Raw genomic sequence first — 19215 nt, 5'->3', positions numbered from 1 at the left:
AGAGGTGAGGTCGCTAATTAGAGTTTTGCCAAGGTAAAGTCACAAGAAATGAATGCGGAGAGGTCAAGATGGAGATAGGGTTTCAGAAAGAGTTGGGGCTAAAGAAGACGATAGAGTTTTCACGGCTACAAGAGGAGCATGAGGAGATCTTATCATTGCCGTTGGAATCAAACTAATTGAGGATGAGGTTGAAGTATGTGATGACGGAGGAGAGGAGGGAGAAGGACACGACAGAGTTAGAGGGAAAGATGAAGAGAGAGAGGAGGAGGTGGTGGGTTAGAGTTAAGGTTGGGAGAGAGTAGGAGGAGAGGAGGAGAGGAGGGGGGAGCAACATGAAGGTTAGAGTTAGGAGAGAGGAGGAGAAGAGGAGGGGGAGCAACGATGGAGGTTAGGGTTAGGAGAGAGGTGAAGAGGAGGGAGGAGCAGCAACATTGTGGTGGCATCGACGTTGTAGGTAGGGATGAGGATTTAGAGAGATGAAGAATGGGGAGATGATGAAGCTTTTTAGTGGGTGGAGAATAAAAGAGGAGTAAAATGAGAAACCTGGATAAAATACAATCTTTAGGGCCAATATACAATGAAAATAATTAGGGAGACTAAGCTACATCAAATTTTGATTTTTGGGGGCATTGACACAAATTTTCCAAGTTTTTATGAGAAACAACATTAATTTGGGATCACATTAACGGAAAACAAAAAAACCTATATTTTCTCTACAAATTCTAATTCCCATAATTACTTAGAACGTCACACACCACCTTTAATTCCTAGGTAGAGATCCTATTAGAACATTGTTATAGGGGTGAGGTGATTTATATCATAAAAAAAGAGTTGTAATTTCTAAGCTAACTATATGACTACTCATAAACCGTATAGATCATCCCTTTCTATGAGGTATTCTGAAAGAATTCGTTTTTTCCCAACAAAAAAAGCGGGAATGTAAAAAAATTGGAAACCTTGATACCTCAAAATGAATTAGCAGTTTGCAGTGGTATTAATCAAACCTAGTTTTTTTGAACTTTTGGATTATTTTCAGTCCTGAAAAGAAAAAAAAAGACAGAAAAAAAAAACAAATTTAGCAAAGGCGAACATATTATGATAGAACAAATTTTTGCTTTAAACCCATTCCACCTTTTTATTACCGGAACCGACGGACTTTTTTTTTATTTAGCGGAATCGACCCACTTCTCGGCCACGTTGCCACGTCAGCAACGTGGCCGGGAAGCGGGTCGATTTTTTTTTAAGCAGGTCACTAAATAGTCGGGGTTGTTACCGGAACCGACGTATTTTTTTTTTATTTAGCGGAATCGACCCACTTCTCGGCCACGTTGCTGACGTGGCCGAGAAGTGGGTCGATTCCGCTAAATAAAATGGGAGTCCGTCGGTTCCGGTAAAAAAGAGTTGAAATGGGTTTAAAACAAAAATTTGTTCTATTATGATATGGAAGCGCAAGTTGTCCAAAACCAATCGGGCTTTATTGAAAAACAAGCACCCGGCCCAGGCACTCCTCATGCCCATTTCCCCGTTAAAGTTACCTTCAGCGAAGATCCGTCGCTTCCTCCTCACTCAACAGCAGCACCACCACCAACCGATCACCCATGGCGGTGCTCTCGATCGTGCCGCCGGCCACCCCACCCTCCCTCCTCGACTCAGACCCAACCCAAGACCTCTCCTCCCCAAACTCCGACCCAACCTCCCTCGACTTCGGCAACCCCGAAACCCTAACCCAAATCCGATCCCTCACCGACGTCGGCACGATGACCCGCCTCCTCCACGAATGCATCGCCTACCAGCGCTCTCTCGACCCCGGTCCGATTCGTCCCTCCTCCTCTCCTCCCTCTCCTCCACCGCCTCCCTCGCCGATCAAGTCTCCTCTCGCGTTCGCCAGCTCGACCTCGCCCAGTCTCGAGTGCATCTCGCCCTCTCCCGCATCGACGCCGCACTTCACCGTTCGCAGTCCCTCGACGCCGCCCGACGATCGCTCGACGTCGAAGACTACGACTCTGCCGCCGCGTCGGTCCACTCCTTCCTCCAGATCGACGCTCAGTTCCCTTCCTCCTCCGCCTCCGAACAACGGCAGCAACTTCTGGCCCTCAAATCGAAGCTGGAGTCGATCATTAAAGCGAAACTCGCTGCTGCCGTCGATGCCAAGGATCACAACGCCATCCTCCGTTTTGTTCGGATCCTCCCGGCGCTTGGTCTGCAGGACGATGGACTCAAGATCTACGTTAATTATCTCAGGAGCGTTGTAGGTTTTAGATCTAAGCTTGAATTCGAGCATTTGAAGGAGATCTCTACAGATCCGGCGCAGGACGCTGCTGGATCTAATTTTGTTGCTTGCCTCACGAATTTGTTTAAGGATATTGTGCTTGCGGTTGAGGAGAATGATGAGGTTTTGAGGAATTTGGGAGGGGAGGATGGAGTTGTGTTTGCAATCTCTAGCTTGCAGGAGGAGTGTGATTCGAGGGGGACACAGATCTTGAAGAGGTATATGGATTACAGGAAGATTGCGAGGTTGGCAACCGAGATTAATTCTAGCAGCAAGAATTTGTTGTCCGTTGGGGTTCCTGAAGGGCCGGATCCGAGAGAGGTGGAGACTTACTTGGAGGAGATCTTGTCGTTGATGCATTTGGGGGAGGATTATACCGAGTTCATGATGTCGAAGATCAGGGGATTAGGGTTCGTTGATCCTGAATTTGGTTCAAAGGCTGTGAAGAGATTAAGTAGTGGGAGTTTTAATGGAGTGGTGCAGGAGCTAATTGGGTATTATTTGGTCCTTGAGGAGTTCTTTATGGTGGAGAATGTGAGGAAGGCAATATCAATCGATGAGCAGCAACTAGATAGTCTGACAACATCAATGGTGGATGATGTGTTTTTTGTGCTGCAGAGCTGCTGCAGGAGAGCAATTTCGACTGGGAGTATGAATTCAGTGTTTGCAGTGTTGAGTGGGGCGACCAGTCTTTTGAGCCATGAGTACCAAGAAGCTTTGCAGCAGAAGATGAGGGAACCAAATTTGGGGGCGAAGCTGTTTTTGGGGGGTGTTGGCGTGCAGAAGACTGGGACGGAGATTGCTACTGCTTTGAACAACATTGATGTGAGCGCAGAATACGTGTTGAAGCTCCGGCATGAAATTGAGGAGCAATGTGGGCAGGTGAGCTTAGTTTTTTCCTATTCCATTTCTTTGTTAGTTCTTGCTTATGGTGATATTCATGACTCAAGTTTCTTTTAATGGTGGATTTGTGAAAATTACTTATGCATTTCCTCACTTTTTCAAAACCTTTGGTAACACTAATTATTTTATTGTTTAATTAGGTTATTTAATAGAAAATTTGAAACTTATCCCTAATTTATCTTCACATAATATTTAAAATTCTAGAAAATTAAAAACAATAAAAATTTATTAGGCTTATGCCTTATGCCTTTGGGTTTCATCTCTTACGAAGGACTACCTGTTACCTTTCATCTTATTAGCCATTTAAAAGTATGATAATAGTATGAAAACAACTTGTATTTATTGTAACTATAATTGTATTAATAGTATGATGATTTTAATAGTATTTTTTAGATTAATAAATTACAATGTAATTTAATATTTATACAATTTAGTAGATTATTTACTAATAGTGTAATAAAGTAATTATGAAATTAAAATGTAGTTACTAATAGTATTATAATTATTCTATGTATAATACTATTACATTTAAAAGAGTAGAAATTATTTAATATATTATAATTATTTTAATACATTATGAATAAATTATAACGATTATCCGAGCTATAATAATTAACATATAGTTCTTTATACATAGTTTTATTGTATAATTTATTCATTTAAACAAAATTGTCATTGTTCAGAATTTATATTGCTATACAAGTCATTTTATTATTTTATAGCCAACAATAAAATTTTAAAAATATAAAACAAAACAAATATGCTCTTGTGCAAAGCACTTGCACTATACTAGTTAGTATAAATATGCGTAACTATTTTTATGTAAAGTTAAAGAACCTGATTCTATTCCTATTGCGAAGTGATAAAAATATCTGGTATGTCAAACCTATCATATATACAATCATTTTATTGTTTTATATTACTGATATGGTGCACGTGCGTTGCACGTGTACTCATTTTCATGTATATATGTTGTGTATTTGATTGTTTTTGTTAGAGGTTGACTTAAAAAAGATTATGGTTGAATGAATCGATGTATAGTATGTATAAATGTATAGAAGAGAAGATATATAACTATTTGAGCATGTAATCCTTTGATTTCGGTGCAGGTAGTTTTCAGCCGCGAATAAACACTTTGTGACATTTCAACAAAAAGATCCATCATGAAACCCAGAATATTAGATAATCAATAAAATTAAACGGATGAATAAAGTTTGATTCATAGTAGCAATTTTGAAATCTTTTGTCACTCTACTATAAAAGCATAATTCTTTGTCTATACATGAGATTGTTTGTATGAACACTTTTTTCAGATATTAGTCCCTTAAATCACAGTTATTTTGATATTAAGTGCATCAAAATCTTCATACGACGAGTCTCTGAAATCACATTAATATGTTGATATTAGTCTCTCAAATTAGTTGGGGTTGAAATGCGCGTGTCCGTTTTCTTTAACTTTTTTCTTGAACGGCCGCTCTCCTCCCTCCACCTCCTTTCCCTCCTCTCTGCCCTCGACCACAGCCGCCCCCTTTTTGCCCTCTTTCTTCTGTACTAACCTGCTTCAATGTCTTCACAATTTGATCAATGGCAACAGGCCTTCATAGACTGGTGTGGAGATCAAATAAAAATGTACAGTGATGACAGTGGTAGTGGTGGTGGATATTAGTAAACTAATGATTGGGGAGGATCTCTGCTGTGAAATTTTATTGTTTATATTGCATTTTCAAGATGGCAATGTGAACAATTTCCATTGCCATGTGATGTAAAGCTATTTTGTATTTCATGCATGAAAGTGAGCAATGTTTACAACCTTCTTCACGGAAGTTTAAAACATACTATCCATTAAAGAAAACCTGAAAGTAAAACAGTACCTAAAAGATATTCTGTCTTCTAAAACCTAAAAACTTGCAGCCTTTAGAATACCTAAAAGATACTCCTAAAAGATGTTCTATCTTTTAAAACCTAAAGGACAATTCTATTTACTTTAATTACACATGACATTGATAAATTTTATAGACAATAGGTGATTTATATGCAAATTTGCAAGAAAGATTTATTTTTATACAAATCAACACTAAAAGAAGCTCCATCACATGCGTTCATGTAACTACAAGGGCTCAACAAATAAATTTACCCCTAAATCATTATTAAATATATAGTTATAAACAAAATCAACCCAATTCTCTGTTTCTTGTGAAGTTTCTGAATATTTCATAAAGTTTGATAGATGATTGGTTGATCTTGTTTAACGCGGGACTGTTGATCGATTTGAGATGATTTATGATGCGTTATAGCAAGCATCGAATCTTACTTTGAATAATTGCTCAGAGCCATCTGGATTAATTCAACTATATTACAAAGCTATATATAATTGGTGTGTACATAATTGTGCTCAAGGATTTCATGTTTAAGTAAATTTATAATAGGGAAAAAAATCTTCAAAAGACAATTATTTATTCTTTGTTTTGGGGAAAGTTTGTTCCTGGTAAGGTAGTTGCAGAAGTTGGAAATAACATGTGCATAATCTTCAATGCACGTTTCTTCATATTTTCTCTAACTAATAGAAATGGATACACATAAAATTACCTATTTTGGGGCACTCCCTCCATGTATTAATCTAAATTAAGTAGATTATGAGTAAATTTCAGGTGAAGAAATTTTTATTCTCAAGTGAACTTGAGAAAAATAATAAAGCCATATCAAAAAATTCTAATAAACAAACTCATCCTCTAAGTAATTATTAAATATAAAATCATCACCCATATGCAAATCCCACACGATATTAGAACCATTCCATATCCTCCTAATATTGGTCCAAAGAAATATCGAACATCAGGATTGTCTTTGCCTCTTGTCGGCATCTCGTGCACAAACTACTTATGAATGAGTTGATTTTGAATTTGGATTGAGGTAGAATGAGTTGTTTGGTTGTTTGGTTTGTTGATGATAAATGATGGTAAAATGTTGTAGAATAAGATTTCTTTTGGTACAAAATTGAGATGGTGGAGGTATTTTTTTGATTGTAGATGATTGATTGTGTGGTGAAATTTTGAGGGTGAGGGGTATTATATAGGAAAGAGATGTTGTAGGAGTTAGATTTGAGGGAAATGAGAGGGTTAATTAATATTGATTAATTATTTAATTTAATGGAGATTTTATGGGTTTATTGGTGGATTTAGTTTGGGGGTTATGCTTGAGTATTTGTATGGTCGAATGAGTTTTTAAATATGATTTTTATTATTTTTATTTTAAGCACTAATATTATATATTTCATTTATTATTATTATTATTATATAATATTATAATACCTAAAGTGATTTATATGTTTATTCTATAATATTCTACTAACTCTTTTATGATAAAATAATATTGGAGTATCTAGAGCAAACTATTTATATTATTTAATTAACATTATCGAGTTAAAAGAATTTGAGAAGTAAGGATGTTATATGTATTATCAAAATATTGTACACACACAGACACACACACATAGTGAACAAAATCCAAACATTATTGAATAAAATCTATGCACCTAATACTATAAATTATATATATAGTAATATATTTTGATATAAAATTATTACACTTGATTTAATTAATTTAATTGGAGCTGCATGGATCTCTAGATTTATTGTAATTATTAAATTCATATTGAGTATGATTGTAGGTTCATGTATGTATGCATGTGTGTTCTATCATCAAGAGACACAAAAATTGCATAGATATCCATAATGACATAAATGTCACCTTCACAAATCAAAGGTCATTTTCGAAAGAAATGTTTTAACATTCAACACACTTTGAGAATAGTGTCGGATTAGTAGTAATTGTTTTTGATTGTTGGATGCATAAACACGTCTATGCTTCTGCTTACATATGTACATCCACACATGCACATATCCATGCATGCACACACGCATGTGTGTGTATTCATGATCCAGTGTCCCTATGTCCTGCTTTTTAAGGGATTGACATGTCCGGTGTTCATGCTCTTGACATGTCCTGTGTCGGTTTAGATGGTTAGCAATCAAGTATACATGTAGCTACTCATTATGTGGTGCGCTAAAATTTGTAGTTAAACTCCATAATTGGCTCCATGATGAAGGTAAAGTCTTAAATAGTGATTAAGGAGAGCGTTCCAGTAACTACTTTTGAATAGAGTGGTACTGGTTAGCAAGTTCAAAGTAAGGTTGCCGATAGGATGGGGAGTTTCCTTGATGGGGAGTTTCCTTGATTTATATATTCTTTGGGGTAGCCCTTTACTAAAGAAGGTTCAGATGCATAGTAAGGTGTTCGGAAGACCTTTTTTACTGTACACATGAACGTATTTGAGTGTAGGGATTTGAATGAACTATTCTTACTGGGGCACGAGTGCCAGCTGAGAGGAAATTGTATGTAATAGCGAGCGTGGGGTCGGGTTGGGACTTCATATCTTCCTACAAGGACTTTGGATGTTGCTGCAGAAGGAAGTTGACTTATTGAAGTCATTTATTTTCCTTTCAGATATCTGATACATTAGTGATTATCCATTGGATGGTACAAAATCAATAATCTGATGGACTTTTAGGTTCACTTTGTATAGTGTTTTGATATGAGGTTAGCATTTGTCAAGATCAAGAAGCTTCATCTTAAAGGAGCTACTTGGCCTCAGTTGACTGTATATGTGGCAAGTCGATGATATTATTTGGCTGATGACAAAATGAATGACCAACCAATATTGAACTACGCTTACATATGAATAAGCCAGTTCTGTAACTTTATGTTCTTTCTACATGTATACTAATTACGATAATACCATTTTCAACCTGAAGTTGCTGTTAAAAGAATATCTGGAGATATGGGTAATTTAAAAGCGGAAATCACATTTTTGTTGTTAACATTATTTAATCCACTTTTCTGTAATAGCTTTCCTAGCTTTCTCATCCAATTTCACATTTTGTCAATCAGGTATTCCCTGCTCCAGTAGATAGAGAGAAAGTCAAAACCTGCTTATCTGAGTTCGCTGAGATGCACAATGTCTTCAAACAAGTACTAAACGCAGGGATGGAGCAGCTGGGATCAACTATCACACCTCGTATCCGCCCAGTTCTGGACACTGTAGCAACCATCAGCTACGAGCTCTCAGATGCTGAATATGAAGAAAATGAAATGAATGATCCATGGGTCCAGAAGCTTCTTCACGCTGTTGAGAGCAATATAGTATGGCTGCAGCCTTTCATGACATCAAACAACTATGATCTTTTCGTTCATTTGGTTATTGATTTCATTGTGAAGAGATTGGAAGTAATAATGATGCAAAAAAGATTCAGCCAGCTTGGGGGGCTTCAGCTTGATAGGGAAGTTAGAGCACTGGTTAATCATTTCTCTGAGATGTCGCAGAGGCCGGTACGAGATAAGTTTGCTCGTCTGTCACAGATGACGACGATTTTGAATTTCGAGAGAGTATCTGAGATTTTGGATTTCTGGGGGGAGAATGCAGGGCATATGACATGGTTACTAACTCCTTCTGAGGTGAGAAGGGTTTTAGGTCTGAGATTGGACTTTAAACCTGAAGCAATTGCGGCACTGAGGTTGTAACTTGTTTTGTATTCTTCTTCTTCTTCTTCTTCATGTAATTTTTTGGTTGCTGTTACTCTCTAAATTCGATGAGGTAAGTGTTGATTTTCAAGTTTATACCACCATCTCTCAATCAACTGGAGTAGGGAAGCATCATATTTTTACTCTCTAAATTCGATAAGATAAGTGTTGATTTTCAAGTTTATACCATTATCTCTCAATCAACTGGAGTAGGGAACACCTGATTGACAAAACGTTAAAATTATTCCGTTAAAAAAGGTATTAATGCCAGCCACAAATATGATACTGTATGGGAGCCGGAGACTGCATTTGTGAGAAAGCTGTTAAATCCCATATTCTCAAAGATCTTCACAGGAAATTTCAGGTTGAAAATGGTAGTTATGACGAGCACACAAGCAGAATAAACGAAGATAGTAACATAATGGAACGTAAGTATCAGGTCATGATTTGCTAGGTCGTCCATTTTGCCATTAGCAAAGTTAATCATTATCGCGGATTTGAAAGGTATACACTCTATTGAAGCCTACCTTCAAGATAAAGCTTTTAATCATCTATTGATTTTTGGATTTGAAAGGTATACACTCTATTGAAGCCTACCTTCAAGATAAAGCTTTTAATCATCTATTGATTTTATACTATCTAATGTACAATTACATGATAAGCCTACCTTCAAGATAAAGCTTTTAATCATCTATTGATTTTATACTATCTAATGTACAATTACATGATATACTTTCATTTGAATTTGCTTATCGTGAAAGACAAAAGAGTACCTTTGATAATTTGCCCTTAGATAGACTGTTAATCAATACAAGGCCATTCCAGGCTGTACTCTCATTCTACCCAACCTGCTCTCCTTACGACAACTTCTGTCACTAGTCAAAACTTTGACCCCTTTTTTTTTCATTGCCGAGCACAATTCTGTCTTGTAAAGATTTTTACAATTATATATGAATACACATGAAATTTATTTCTGCAGTAGCTTTTAGCGTTTTATCATCTTCAATTTACTCTTTGGCAATGATTAGATCTGGTATTTTTTGCAAGGCCCAATGCTGATAAAACACATTTCGAACTTTTTATTAATTTACCTAATTTTATCTCATTTCTGTGTAAACTTAACAAAAATTGCTTGATAACTACAACAAATCTAATAACGCATAACTACTTTTGAAACTAAGAAACAAATTCCGATACTTCAGCTTTTCACTATATCTTTCTTTAGAAAGCAGTTTTTTAGTTGCAACTGTTTTTGAATGAATTAAGGGGTGATTATTTGCATACAAGTCAATAACAAAAGTGAGATAATTTTTAACAATTTAGGTGTTCTTAACTTTTTAGGTGCTTGTTTGCACGCAAAGTGACCGTGAAAGTTGAAACGCATAGAAATTGTCACATATAGTTTGGTGTAATTTTCATTTCCCCTAAAAAATGACAAAGTCATATGAAAATTGAAAAGGTGGCCTGATTTTAATTAAATGTTAATTATATTTATTAATAAATTCTATTTTGACATATTAGCTTCATTTTTGTTCTCTCTCCCCCGCTGCACTGTAACTAAGGGATAACAAGTAGTAAGTAATACATGGAGGTGAGTGATTATTGTATGTGTCACTTAAAATATGATGGGGGGAGATTATTTATGATTTATGCAAAATAAAAGAGAAACTGTCTATGTAAATCATAATAGCATAACACTGCTCCTCTTAAAATCATTTAAAGAACTAAAAATCTTCTTAATATCAACATTTACATCTACAAACATCAATAACAAAAGCAAGAAAAACGATCAAGATCGACCCAGTAGGTCACATGTCAAAACCGTGTCGCTCCTGGGAAGCTAGGTTCGATTCCAGACACGATTAAAAAGAAAGAAAGAAAGAAAACATATATACATCTTGCAACAACTCTAGAATCACACAAAGGCTCTACATTCCCCCTATTAGCTACAACAAGAAGAGCCGCTATTAAAAAGGCTCTAAGCTCTAATCATCTTCCTCTGCACTGGTGGTGCGATCCTATAAACATGCTCCTCTCCGGTGAACTCATCGACCCTCACCACCCACCGACTCCTCAGTCTCTCCCTCTTCGGCACTCTGCAAACCCTAAGCCCCCCTCCGATCGGCAGCAAATCCACCCTCAACCTCCCACTCCCCTTAAACTTCTCGCAATCAAACGCATTGAGTCCCACAACCAAACCCCCGCTCGCCTCCGCGGCGCTAACTTGCGCCGCTCTGAACACCCTCTCCTGGTCCCTAAGCGCGCAATCGACGAGCACGAAGTCGGCCGCTTTGTACTCGTTCGAGATGAGCTCCAAAGCGTCGCCTGCGACGACTCGTACGAGGCCCGGGTGTTGGATTTAATCTAATAAATCTATTTGTGGGCACATATGATTAAACAATGTGTATTGCTATCTTTCAGGATAACCCACTAAAGTGATCAATTAAGTTGGGTTAATTTGGTATTTAAATGATCATGGGGTCATATGTGCAGATACCAGGTTGTAATTGTAATTTCCATTGGCCTGTTGCCCTGTAAATTAATTAAAAGGGGGAATCTGTAAACGTTAGAACGTGACTCGTACTGAGATCAAAATGGTAGAGGAGAATACGTCCGCGGGGATTGAGGCCGAGGGTTAGGCCAGCTTACGGATTTGAGGGTGTGGAGGTAGGCTCTGGTGGCGTTCTCTGCGGACCAAGCCATTGAGATGAAATGAGGCGATCGAGGTGTGAATTAGTTTCGGTTGGATGAAGGTAGGCGATGAGGACGGTGAGCGGGTGCGGCTGGATTTTATAGAGTGGCGAGGGGAGGGGAGGGGAATAAGATAATAGTTTCGGTCTGGTTGCTCCGAGCTTTTTACTGCTGGGCGTTGTTTCCGTTTTACTTTTTACTTTGTTTGTCATGGTTTTCACTTCGACTGCAGTGTTGGGCTCTACCTGTTTGCAGAACCACAAGGACATTAACCCTTTTGGTTCCAACTGGACTCATATAAACTTTGATCCGACCTCTCCCATTAAATAACCAGGTGCACCTGTTTATTAAACAGGTTGCCCATCGGGTCACAACATGTGACCCGTTTAATTGTTTTTTATGGTCCTATTTATCAATCATAGGTTTGGTTACCGATTAGACGTCTAGAGATTTTCAGGGTGTTTTTTTCTAAAATTTAAAATTTGAAGGTGTTTGTTATAAATTTTAAAGGTTCTATGGTGTTTTCTACAAATATCATTTTCTTAGTGGAATTTTTCTAATTTATAAGATTTATACCCATTGTAAGTTTCGACTTTTCAGTTATTTTTTAAAATTTGAAAGTGTCTGTTGTAATTTTGAAGCTTTTAGGGTGTTTTTTGCGAATATCAAAAATTTCATGTTACTGGTTTTAAGCTATAGATTTTATACTGTTTGTAAGTTTTAATATTTCTGGCATGTATTTCTGTAAAATTTGGCTTTTTAGGGTGTATCTTGCGATTTTAATATTTAAGATGCTTACTGCAAATTTCAAAAATTTCATGTCGTTCTTTGTAAGTTATAGATTTTGTACTATTTATTAGTTTTGATATTTATGTGGTGTCTTTCTGAAAATTTAACTATTTTGAGGGTGTAATTTGTAATTTTGAAACTTTATAGATTTCATATTTTTTGTAAGTTATGATATTTTCAGAGCATGTTTCATGTATTTTGCAATTTTTCATACATTTAGGGTGTTTTTTTACAAAACTCAAAACTTAAGCTGGTTTTTATAATTTATAAATTATATAAATTTCACTTTTCGTGAGTTTTAATTTTTTTTTGGTTTTTTAAAATTTTGACTTATTTTGGGTGTTTTTGCATTTTTTTGAAACTATTAGGTGTTTCTTGTAAATTTTAAAATTTTCATAGTGCTATTTTTAAGTTATGCATTGTGTAGTTGTTTGTAGATTTTGATTTTTCATGTGTGTGTTTTTTTTTTAAATTTGACTTATTTAGGGTGTTTTTTAAAACTTTTGAAACTGTTAGGGTGTTTTAAACAAATTTTTAAATTTTCATGGTGCTCTTTATAAGTTTTAGACTTTGTACTATTTGTAGGTTTTGATATTTATTGACTGTGTTTTCCTAAATTTGACTTTTTGAGGATGTAGTTTACAATTTTAGAACTATTAGGGTGTTTATTGCAAATTTTTAAAATGTTTATTGTGTTGTTTATAATTTATAGATTTTTGTACTGTTTTGTAAGTTATTTTCATGGTTTTTGGTAAATTTTGAAATTTTGAGGATGTTTTTTAAATTTTTAATCGCTAAACGTGTTTTCTACTAATTGTAAAATTTTCATAATGTTCTATGTAATTTCTGGATTTTATAGTATTCATAAATATTGATATTTTATGTATTGATATTTTATGGGTGTGTTTTTACAAATTATGAATGCTAAGGGTTGAATGATAAATAAGTTAAAGTTAAACAGGTCGGTGCATTGACGTTTACGACCCGATTAATAAATGAGTTCTTTGGGTTGACCCATTTATGACTCGACAGAGATTAAAGTGACTCATACCCATTTATGACTTGACCCATATAAAATGACCCATACCCATTTATAACAGATCGGGTCGAGTTAGGTTAGTGGGTCGGGTCATAAATTGCCACCCTTACTTTGAGAGTTGTCAACCCCCTTGAACTTTTAGTATTTTGAACTAAACCATGATGAACTTTCAAAATGGCACTAAACCCCTAATAGCTATTTTGTTTCACAGAAAGTCCCTAATAACTTTTTGCCTTTTATAAATAACCTCCATAGAATAGAACTAGAAAACAACATAAAAATGCATTTTGAAAGTTGTTGAGGGTTTAGTATAATTTACCCAAAAGATATTGGGGGATTTCTGCAAAAGTTATTGGCAGTTGGTGTGATTTTGAAAGTTCATAGTGGTTTATTACAAAACACTGAAAGTGTATGGGGGTTTAGTGTAATTCACAAAGCTCAGGGTTAGTTTTATCAAAACACCCCCTGTAAAATAGGGAGATGTATGTCCGTGAGGGTAGAGGGTTAATAGGGAAATTTAACTATTTTGATAAATCTGTATTCTAAAAAGGAGATAAATTTAATCAAAATTTAGTGGTAATACCAATAGTTCAATCTTTCTTTAGTTAATTTTTTTTGATTTAATGAATGTTGCTGGTCAATAGATTATGGTTCATGATCATCTGTTTAGCTCAAGTCATTATCCAAAGGTGATGGATGGTTCTTTGATCCATGATTTCCCATTGATCAAAACATACATCCACAAAGAGAGAGATTGTTAGGTGTTCATGCGTTAAATTAAAAATTTTGGTTATAATACATAAACATGTCAAGGGTTTAAGTTAATTAGATTGATTTACTACCATATTTAATATCCAACTAACCTTGGTAGGCGAAAGTAGTATTTCCTAATTTTTAAAACCAGAACTTTCCACGATTGTGTGGTAACACCACTCTTGCCACACGTTCAAGTTAATAAACAACTACTAACCAATACCATTAACCCTTTAATTTGATTAATTACCCATCACGTGAGGCGCCCTACCCCTGAATTTGCAAGCTAGCTCTTATACGTTCTCTCTCCTTCATTATTCTATTTCCACTACATAACACTAGATTCTCTAGGGTTGAAAATTTTCAATGTATAATAAATCTAATCTTGACTACTTGCATAAAACAAGCTCCCAAAATGCTTACAAATGGGCTGGAGATGCCTCTCTTAATGGGTTGAAACCGGAGCCGGACAAAATTAGAATGCAAACTATGCAAATGTTTGAGATCTCCAACGTAATGTAGCAAATCTCCGGAGACAATGCAACAACCTCCATGTTCCCTTTGGCCGGCAACAGGCGGCAAAATCCTATGGACACGCATTATTAAGATTTATTAAGCATCAAATTTCCCCATGATATGTATGAACTCGCTCAAGTGAGTACCTAGCTGGATTAAGCTGCACATTTTTATTCTTTTTGCCTTCGAGTTGGGTGTGTAGATGGATTGGATCCATCAAAAGCTAATTAATCTTTCTTTAATTTGTTGTGGAAATTTTTAAGTTCGTTGTAGCAATTTTTTTGGCTGGATAAAAGTAAACACTTTGTGTTAAATGTTTCCTTCTATGTCCTAGCTTGATGATAGGTAACATAATGGAAAAAAGATTATCAAAAATAATAGAGGGTTAAGAAATTGAATGAATGGTATAATGTAAATTAGAAATTAATTAGGTTCTTAATAAACATGTATTATTATGAGATGAGGGAGGCCTTTGGCCTCCCCCTCATTATCCCTCCATTCACACCCCATTTATGATGGTGTAACACCCCATTAAGTGGGGGTGACTCTTGGGTACTCAACCTATTCACGTTGACTATCTATAAATATACATCATAGGCCTTTGGCCTATGGAAGAGTTTCAAACACGTTATCAGAAAAAGGTGTTTGTTGTTCGGGATAGTGTCTTTTGGCCACTGTAGAAACTTTAGATGCTCTAAGCGGAATTGCAGGAAACTTTAGATGCTCTATATGAAATCAAGTTCCTCTGTGACATCTTCTATGTCCTCATGCTGTAGGGTTTGTTGCTCAGGTTGAATCTCACCTCCAAAATCAAGTTCCTCTGTGACATCTTCTATGTCCTCATGCTGTAGGGTTTGTTGCTCAGGTTGAATCTCATCAAGCTGAACATTTCTCCCACTTGACTTCTTGTTGAATCTCATCAAGCTGAACATTTCTCCCACTTGACTTCTTGGAAAAGAAATCCTTTTCCAAAAAGACATTATCCCGAGCAACAAACACCTTGTTCCCGAGCAACAAACACCTTGTTCATCAGAAAAAGAAATGAACACAACGAGGTTGTGCGCTACAAAGCACGGCTTGTAGCACAAGGTTTTTCCCAAAGACCGGGAATAGACTATGAAAAAACATATTCTCCGGTTATGGATGGGAATACCTTCCGATTCCTAATAAGCCTCTCATCTCTGGAAGGCCTAGAAATGCAGCTCATGGACGTTGTGACTGCATATCTATATGGCAATATAGATAAAGATATCTATATGAAACTCCCTGAAGGATATAAAATTCCACCAGAGATAGCAGATAGACCTCGGGACGTCTATTCTGTTAGGCTTCAAAGATCATTATATGGTCTTAAGCAATCGGGGAAAATGTGGTATAACAGACTAAGTGAGTTCCTTGCTACGCAAGGATTCACAAATGATAAAGTCTGCCCGTGTATCTTTATAAAAAGATCGGGAACAGGATTCATTATAGTCGCCGTCTATGTCGACGACTTAAATCTCATTGGATCTCCTGCAGAGATCGCTGGGATATCTGAAAGCCTTAAGAATACTTTTGAAATGAAAGACCTAGGCAAAACAAAGTATTGTCTTGGCTTACAGATCGAACACCTTAAGGGTGGTATCCTGTTACACCAATCCACATATACACGGAAATTACTTAAAAAATTCCGAATGGATAAATGTCATCCTCTTAGTACACCAATGGTTGTTCGATCATTGGATGTAAAGAACGACCCCTTCCGTCCGCTGGAAGAGGGGGAGGAAATGCTAGGTCCTGAAGTACCTTACCTTAGTGCCATTGGAGCACTATTATATCTGGCTAACTGTACGCATCCCGAAATAGCGTTTTCAGTTAACCTACTAGCCAGATACAGTGCAGCGCCCACAAAGCGCCACTGGAATGGAGTTAAGCATCTTCTACGCTACCTCCAAGGGTCTATAGACCTGGGGTTATATTTCCCGAAGGGTGGGTCTCCCACCTTAATTGGTTATTCACATGCAGGTTACAGGTCTGATCCCCACACCGAGAAATCACAAACCGGATTTGTGTTTACATTCGGTGGTACGGCCATCTCCTGGAGGTCTGTCAAGCAAACCACTGTAGCAATCTCATCCAACCATTCCGAACTCCTCGCGATCCATGAAACCAACAAAGAATGTGTTTGGCTTCGTTCTGTCATTCAGCACATCTTAGTGTCTACCGGCCTGAAGACTGGTGACCTTGAGCCAACTACTATATTTGAAGACAATGCAGCCTGCGTTGCTCAACTTCAGTCTGTCTTCATCAAAGGTGACAAGACGAAGCACATATCTCCCAAGTTTTTCTGGACACACGATCTTCAAGAGGAGGAGCAAGTTAAAGTACAACAGATCCAATCATGTAATAATTTAGCTGACTTGTTCACTAAGGCTCTGCCTAGATGTACTTTTGTAAAACTTGTAAAAGGAATAGGGATGAGACATCTGAAAGACCTACAAGCCTGAAGCTTGTATGGTTCAGGGGGAGTAACCTATGGGTTGTACTCTTTTTCCTTAGGCTGATGGTTTTTTCCCACTGGGTTTTCCACAGGTAAGGTTTTAACGAGGCAAACAAGTTTACTCTGGATCCAGAAGTATCCACCCCATTAGCTTTACGAACTCTGAAGTGTTCATAAGCTAAACCCAAGGTAATGGATGGATAAGGGGGAGTATTATGAGATGAGGGAGGCCTTTGGCCTCCCCCTCATTATCCCTCCATTCACACCCCATTTATGATGGTGTAACACCCCATTAAGTGGGGGTGACTCTTGGGTACTCAACCTATTCACATTGACTATCTATAAAAGAAAATGATTTAAGGACCAAAATATGAGACCAATGGAGGGGACATGTGATGTGTCCCCTCCCTATTGCATAATGAGTTGGCATTGTCAACTCATTATGCAATAGGAAGGGGACACCTCACATGTCCCCTCCCTTGATCCCATATTTTGGGTCCCCGTAGCAGCACTTATCTATAAATATACATCATAGGCCTTTGGCCTATGGAAGAGTTTCAAACATGTATATATTAACCTATTAAAGACTTTTGGAATTTATCGGAGCTAGCGACTAAAAACAAAACCGTTTTGGAGCGGCAATCACTGTTATTTCTCGTGCATATATCTCACTTCACACGTTTTATACTAAAATATAATTAGATAGTTCTTATGTTATGATAACATCTCACTTTTTCGTGGGATCTCTCGTTGGTACGAAAGAGTGAATAACTAGCAAGAATCGAAGTGTTGAGTAAATTAGTAAAAACTATTTTATTTTGGATGAATTGATCGAAATCTATTCTAAACTAACTCCTAAGAAAATAACTATATGCAAAAACAACTATTTCATCTCTTTCCTTTAGGGTCTGTTTATTTACACATAACTAATTAGATATGAAGTAGTAGAAGTAAATAAAGTAGAAATTATTTCTGCTACTTTCGAGCAAAATATGATACTTGTTTCTCCATAAGGGCCTGTTTGGTTCCCTTGTACTGAAATGTGTGAAATGCAATGTAGCGCGGAAATGCTTCATCCAACTAAGCCTGGTAGCTATAGTAAAACCAGCCCAAAACACTTCATTTTGGTGAGAATTGTTCAGGTGTTGCCGCCTACATTTTTTCCCTGTCATGTCAGCCTCTTAACTGCACAATCAAATAAAGTAAACACGTGAAATACACTGTAGCATGACAGTTACAGTGCATTTCATGCAAAAATATCACAACCAAATTAATAGACCCTAAAAGCCACTTCCATTGCTTTCGAAAATGATGACGTGACATCCTATTTCTTAAATCTTTTGCCCTTCCTCAAAACTTGGAAGTACCTCATAAATAGCTAAAATATCAAGAATTTAGGAATAAAATTAGTTTTTATATGATGTGGATATTTTTCACCCTAAATAAAATTTCAAAAGATACTCCATCCAAAAAAAGGAAGAAATATCATTACCGCTACTTCCGAAAATATGTGAGACAAACAAAAGAAATACTATGTCCGCTACTTCCAACTTATTTTTGAAGTTACTTCTTTGATCTACTTCTTACTTTGGATATTTTTATTGTATAAAATGACCTTTAATTCCTTTCTCAGCTACTAACGTCTACTATCATTATAATGTTTTATGAAGATTACATCCATTATACATTAATCTAGTGCAACTAGCTATCATATCCTAATATCAAATCTGGAGCATAACGGCCAATTTCACAGCTGAGTCAGATAATGAGTAAACAATATATCTAGATTCAATAGAGCCAGAAGAATATTATGGTCGGTTACGCTATTCCAATGCTAAATCCTTATGATCGATCTGACAAATTAATTAAGTACATATGAGAAAGTTGCAGTTTATTAATAATCAGAACATTATGTAGATTTCGTACGTACGTGCAAGTTTCCTTGTGCAATGTAGGCTTGAAAAATTAATAGCAACATGTGATCCAGCCTCGAGTCAATGATATTACTTGATCGAAGATCGTGTCTAGGGCTTAGCTGGAGCTGAATTATACTGATTGAAGAAGGACTAGTTAATCAAGGATTCCGAGAAAAAACAGATTAATTAAGTGCTTAAGGAATTAAATGCTACATATTGTAAATCTTTTACAGTTCAAAGGATAAACTTATCAAGAGTTTAGAGGATTAGATTCTCGATCAAA

General features: G+C 36.6%; 2 protein-coding genes across 2 annotated transcripts; one reads left to right on the top strand and one right to left on the bottom strand.

Moving 5' to 3' along the window:
* Window positions 1508-8845, top strand: LOC109837093 (conserved oligomeric Golgi complex subunit 4-like). The gene is given in 3 exon segments (XM_020405180.1): window positions 1508-1803; window positions 1806-3151; window positions 8120-8845. Coding segments are annotated over 3 exon segments (2181 nt in total). The 5' UTR covers window positions 1508-1598; the 3' UTR covers window positions 8750-8845.
* On the bottom strand, window positions 10462-11570 carry LOC109838444. Its single transcript, XM_020406891.1, has 3 exons — window positions 11341-11570; window positions 11247-11281; window positions 10462-11099 (listed from the first exon to the last, which is right to left on the bottom strand). Exons 1-3 carry the CDS (start codon window positions 11450-11452, stop codon window positions 10728-10730), a joined length of 519 nt encoding a protein of 172 aa, XP_020262480.1. The 5' UTR covers window positions 11453-11570; the 3' UTR covers window positions 10462-10727.

The sequence above is a fragment of the Asparagus officinalis genome, chromosome 4 (assembly GCF_001876935.1).
Source record: "Asparagus officinalis chromosome 4, Aspof.V1, whole genome shotgun sequence".
NCBI lineage: Eukaryota > Viridiplantae > Streptophyta > Magnoliopsida > Asparagales > Asparagaceae > Asparagus > Asparagus officinalis.
The sequence above is the reverse complement of the archived record's forward strand: the minus strand, read 5'-3'. Positions and strand labels throughout refer to the sequence as shown.